Consider the following 6,005-nt stretch of genomic DNA (forward strand, 5'->3'; position numbering starts at 1 on the left):
TTTGATTATCATATGATTAGCTAGTTTTAATATGCATGTTAACACTTTAATTTCTTTATGATTTTAAACTTTAACAAATACATGTGCTTCTATATCTTGATCATGCCCCTGAGGGATTGATTGATCAAAGTCAATTGTGATTAATTAATCATTCCATATTTTTCTACTTCCCCTATCCAGTCAAGTGATCATAAACCATTTGATCACCTGATAAGATTAGTCTTCTGCATTGACACTACATTGGATTTCAAGTCAAATTCAAGTTCAGACTTCATACTCAAGTCAGCTCAAAGACATCATGCAAGACTTTGAAGACTCTGGACATTCAAGCATAACAAAAAGATTCTTCTTCAACATTTGTAAATTATGATGCGAATTATGCGCTAGGAGACTTAAGTAGTGGAAAAGGGATGAGATGGAGTATTCCTATCCTCGTTCTGAATATCTTTGGATACGAGACGTCTGACCCAGTTGTTCAAACTATTCACCTCCATTCATAGACTTTAGTGCAATTCAAATCAAATAACTGTCAAATCTTCTTCCCCGCATACATTCAATAATCAACATCAACAATACTCATCTCTGCATCCCACTTCTCTGGTTTAAACACCACACTTCTAATCCTTCTTTGGTGTAAACACCACACATTCATTTTCTTATTTGGTTTAAATTACTCTCTTGGTTTAAACACCACTTTTATTTTCTTCTTTGGTTTAAACTACTATCTTGGTTTAAACACCACTTTCATTTTCTTCTTTGGTTTAGACACCACTCCTTCGGTTTAAACACAACTTTTATTACTTCTAGCTGGTTTAAACACCACTTTATTAGTTCAAACACCACTTTCATACTCTTTTGGTTTAAACACCACTCTTTCGACTTCAACTTTGGTTTAAACACCACTAGGGGTATACGCGAATTGGGTTGGACCGAATTTGCCCTAACCCGTTACCCAACCCGTTCAAACTTCAATGGGTTGGGTCCGTTATTCAACTCGCAATTTTATTATCAAAATCGACCTAAACTGCCCCGTTTATTAATGGCTTGAATTGAGTTGGGTTCGCGGGTTGTGTTTCAAATAAATAAATAACAATTATGATTCTTTTTGTTAGTTTTAAAAAAATGTAACACAACTTAATACAATCATACTCATTTATAACACTCAAAATCAATGAAACACATCATATAATATCGAATAAAATTCATCCACACGACATAACACTTTATAATAGTATAAAATTCAACAAGGCATGTATTTCCATAAAATACATAAGTTAAAAATGGTACAAAAGAAAATAAGAAACAACATTTAATCTTAGAATTAAATAAACTCATTGATCTAGTAGTAGTATTGGTGGAGAATATTTTTTTTTGAAAAATTATGGTTATTAGTGAGATATTAATTTTATATTTTTATTTAAAATAACAATAAATTATTAAAGCCACATCAATAGGTTGGGTCAATGGGTCAGCGGGTTGCAAAGCTCAAACCCGATACCCGAACCAAAACTATACGGGTTGTTATGGGTTGGGTTGGATATACCCGTAAATGAATGGGTTCAAATAATTTATGAGTTGGGTTGGTTTGGATCAGCGGGTTCGTGGGTCGAGACGCACCCACGAACACCCTTAAACACCACACTTCTATCTCCTTCTTGGTTTAAACACCATCTCTATTTTCATGTTGGTTTAAACACCACTTTCTTTTCTTTTTTAGTTTAAAAACCACTTTTATCACTTCTTTGATTTAAACACCACTTTACAAATCTTTCATTACATCTCAACAACACCTTCCTTATTCAAGCAATTTTTTTCAATGTAAGTAAGTTCTCTTTCTTTTTTTCTATTTAATCAACTATTTATTTCTTTTTATCACACAAACTTTTTGCAAAACAATTTTCTTTCATTTCATAAAAAGAACTGTTATAATCTATTCCTTAGCAGTCATACAAAACCTTAGAGCATCGAAACAAGGATGGAGTCAGCTAATGTCTACACACTTCTAGGATACGATTATAAATGTTCCCTAAAAGCAACCAACAAATCCGTATTTTTCTACCACAAACTACGGAGCTCTGATTTTCTCATTGCACCATGAGAATATGTAGACATGAGGGTTTGAATCCTTGGCGAGCATATTAATTAATAAATTTATTTTCTCCCTTTTATCTTTTACAAGTAACCTTTAGATAGTAACACTCATTCATGCAAAGAACAAAATAAAATATTTCCCGTTAAGTATAACGAATGTGAGGGATGTTAATACCTTCCTCTTGCATAACCGATATCCTTACCTATTTTTCTTCCCCTTGGGTTTTATCAATATTTCCCCTTTCCTTCGAGAATAAATAAAGTTCAGTCGCGACTCTATTGTATATTCGATCATGTGATGCACTCAAATATTTTTCACAGTGCGACAAGGGGACTTTAATCACTCCAAATATTTTTGTGTTTTCTCTTTTACTACCTCCCATGAGAGATGTGTTATCATCTTTAAAAAGTGGGAGAATATGGAATATTGTTTTGCATTTGATATGCTTTTAACAAAGACATCAATGTTTGATTATGACAACTAATGTCTTGTGATAAGTCAAGCATGAAAGTTTAAGTGAATAAAGATGAAAACCTAATCATTAGGGTTTGATAAGACTTGACTATACGATGATGGAAATAAAATGGAATGTAATCTAAAAGCCACATCTCAAGCTACTCAAGCAAGTGTACACAAAAGAGAAAGCATCTAGAAAGTCTTGAAGTACTTAGGATCCTCCTAAATTAGTAGTGAGTGAAACTTTTTGTAAAACATAAGGGCTTTATCGTAAAAGTGCATGGCTAAAGCACACACACACGCACTAAAGTGTCTTTCCCAAATAAAATATCTTCAAACACATATTGAAGTTGTGATAGATGAATTAGGAATTACCAAAATAGCTATAGGCAAAAAAATTGACTTATCTAATCGAGTGACGCATTTGTCTAATTGATTAGCTCAGTTCAAAATTGAGCCATCAGTGAATTGGACAACACCTTAATGATGTGCAACTACCTGATATCTTTTCCTTCCTTTTATAAACTTACAATCAATTGTATTTTAAACTTCTAATCGGTTATGAATATGTGTCAATTGATTAGAATTTCATAAAAAGCTTTTATTGGAATTTCCTTTTTGAGTCAACCTCTCTCTCTCTCTCTCTCTCTCTCTCTCTCTCTCGCTCTCTCTCTCTCTCTCTCTCTCTCTCTCTCTCTCTCTCTCTCTCTCTCTCTCTCTCTCTCTCTCTCTCTCTCTCTCTCTCTCTCTCTCTCTCTCTCTCTCTCTCTCTCTCTCTCTCTCTCTCTCTCTCTCTCTCTCTCTCTCTCTATATATATATATATATATATATATATATATATATATATATATATATATATATATATATATATATATATATATATATATTTCTCTCTCTCTCTCTCATGTTTTATTTAACTTTCTCTCACTAATATTTTAGCCTAAGTGCTTTTGTGAGAAAAGTCATTTTGAGAGCGATGATATAATTGTAATTCTAGAAAGGATCGAATTATAAATTCAACAAGGGAATATTTTTTATACACCTTGTATGGATATTATCCATTTAGGAATTTGATTAGGTTAGAAGCTAAACCCATAAAAAAGCTTCGGTTTGGGAGTGTGTGATTTAGTCCTAGTTTAGGTTGAAGATCAGCCTGTGATAAAACCTCATAGGTTATTAGTCATCCCGGTATTAAAACCTAGATAGGTTAAAGCTCAACCCGATATTAAAAGCTTCATAGGTTTGAGATTAGCCTGGTGTTAAAATCTCACAAGTTATTGGTTATCCTGTGTAAAACCAAGGTTTAAGGTTTGTGAGCTCAACCTGTGTAAAAGCTTCCAAGATTTAGGAACTTGAAGACTAACCGCTCTGAGGTCCTCATTTCTAAAGAAAGGACTGGCTTCCTGGATTCACCATTTGGAAGATAAGACTCAAACTAATATATTGCGAAGCTTCTTGTAAATGGATAATGGCATGAGACTCACATTAGCTCCCAGATCAATAAGAGCTTTGTTGAATGACATATCTCCAATAGTACATGGGACGGTGACAGCTCCTCGATCTTCCTTCTTTATAGGAATCTTCATACCCTGCAAAATATATTAGTTAGAATGATCAGGTTAGTGTTGGTGGTATGCTTCTTCAAAATGATGTCCTTCATGAACTTGGTATAAGTAGGCATTTGTTCAAGTGCCTCCAACAAAGGAATGTTAATCTCCAGCTTCTTGAACAAATCTAAGAATTTTTCTAAATTTTTCTCATGTTGTCCTTTTTTCTTGTTTCTCGTGGGGAATGGGAGCTTAACAACCGGCTTGGGCTCAATGACTGTTTCTTTCACAACCGGTTTTGGTGCTACCACTTCTTCTCTAACAACTTCATTTTCTTTGATCTCAAGGTCCACTTCGATCAATTGGTCTTCCTCTTCATCCACTTCCTCAACAACTTCCTCAGATTTACCACTTCGTGTTGTCACAACGCTCAGGTTATGATGCTCTCTAGGATTGGGCACAGTTGCACTAGGTAGAATACCTTGTGCTTAAGAACTTGATGTTATTTGCTGAGCGATTTGACCCATCTGGACTTCAAGATTTTTTATGGAAACTATGGTGTTTTTCTTATAGTTCCGGGTTTCTTCTTGAAATTGAACATGATGAGTTGCCATTTTTTCAATGGCAATCTCCCACTCATCTTTCTTAGGTATTTGTTGTTGCTGATGTTGTTGATATTGAGTTTGGTACTGACCATGTTGAGGGGAGGTCGCTTTTTGGTCTTTCCAGGAGAAGTTGGGATGATTCTTCCAACCCGGATTGTACGTGTTGGAATAAGGACTATTCTGATTCAAAAATTTGATCTCCTCCACTTGTTGAGGAATTGCAAAACAATATAGAGTTTGGTGTGGACCGTTACAGATTTCACAACAGACAGTAGGGGTTGGTTGGACCTGTGCTACCTGTCGGGTGCCTATATTCATCGCCTTCAGCTTTTTCTCAACTTCAGCAGCTATAGTATCTTCAATACGGGTTTTTGTAGTTTCCATCTTTAAATCTATCACCCCTTCTGGTTTGGTTTGACACCTATCGTACAACTCCATGTGCTCATTGGCAGCAATAGCTTCAATGATCTTCTTAATACCGATGGCTGTTGAAAAATTTGTGGAACCACCAGCTGCAATATCAATCAGTTGTTTGGTCTTTATTTTAAGACCATTCACAAACATCTGCATTTGTTCAGTTGCATCCATATTATGAGTTAGGCAGGCTACCAGGACTCTCTTGAATCTCTTGTAGGTGTCTCCCAAAGTTTCCCCATCCTTCTGCTTAAAATTCAAAATTTCATACCTCTTCCGCAGAAATACTGGCGTTGGAAAATACTCATTAAGGAATGCCTTTTCCATTTCTTCCCGAGTTGTGATGCTACCGGCAGGTAAAGAATAAAACCATTCTCCAGCTTCTTCCGCTAAGGTAAACAGGAACATTCTCAACTTCTTGGCTTCTTCAGTGTGACCATCAACTTTTAGAGTGTTGCTCATGGTCAGAAACCTCTGCAAATGCTTGTTTGCATCTTCATTCACTTTTCCAGTAAAATGCTTCCTTTCAAGCTGATTAATGGTACTCTGGTGCACCTGGAAATTAGCCACATTCACTGGTTGGTTGACAATAGTTAATCTGCCGGTTTAAGCATTAGCCCCTCCGTAGTCTCCCAACAGTCTTTCGGCTGGCGGTGGAACATCAACCATAGTTTCAATCTCTCTATCGGAACCTGAATCTGAGCTTGAATGGATGGGAAGTTGTTCTTTGTCTGATTCCAATCTGGCTAATCGAGCTTGTCGGAGTCTTACCCTCAAGGTTCTCTCGATTTCTGCGTCAAAAGGAAAATCAGCTAAGGCCTTACCTCGCATACAAATATCAAGCACAAATTAGTTGATATAATCGAACTAAAAATTCAAAGTACGGTAAA

The 6,005-nt window shown here is 35.7% G+C and overlaps 1 protein-coding gene across 1 annotated transcript; it reads right to left on the reverse strand.

The window, feature by feature from the left end:
• Positions 1–3,823: 3,823 nt before the first annotated feature.
• On the reverse strand, positions 3,824–5,577 carry LOC127108437 (uncharacterized). Its single transcript, XM_051045908.1, has 3 exons — positions 4,708–5,577; positions 4,034–4,138; positions 3,824–3,952 (listed from the first exon to the last, which is right to left on the reverse strand). The coding sequence occupies exons 1-3, from the start codon at positions 5,575–5,577 to the stop codon at positions 3,824–3,826; spliced, it is 1,104 nt and encodes a 367-aa protein (XP_050901865.1).
• Positions 5,578–6,005: the final 428 nt, after the last annotated feature.

The sequence above is a fragment of the Lathyrus oleraceus genome, chromosome 1, assembly GCF_024323335.1.
Source record: "Lathyrus oleraceus cultivar Zhongwan6 chromosome 1, CAAS_Psat_ZW6_1.0, whole genome shotgun sequence".
NCBI lineage: Eukaryota > Viridiplantae > Streptophyta > Magnoliopsida > Fabales > Fabaceae > Lathyrus > Lathyrus oleraceus.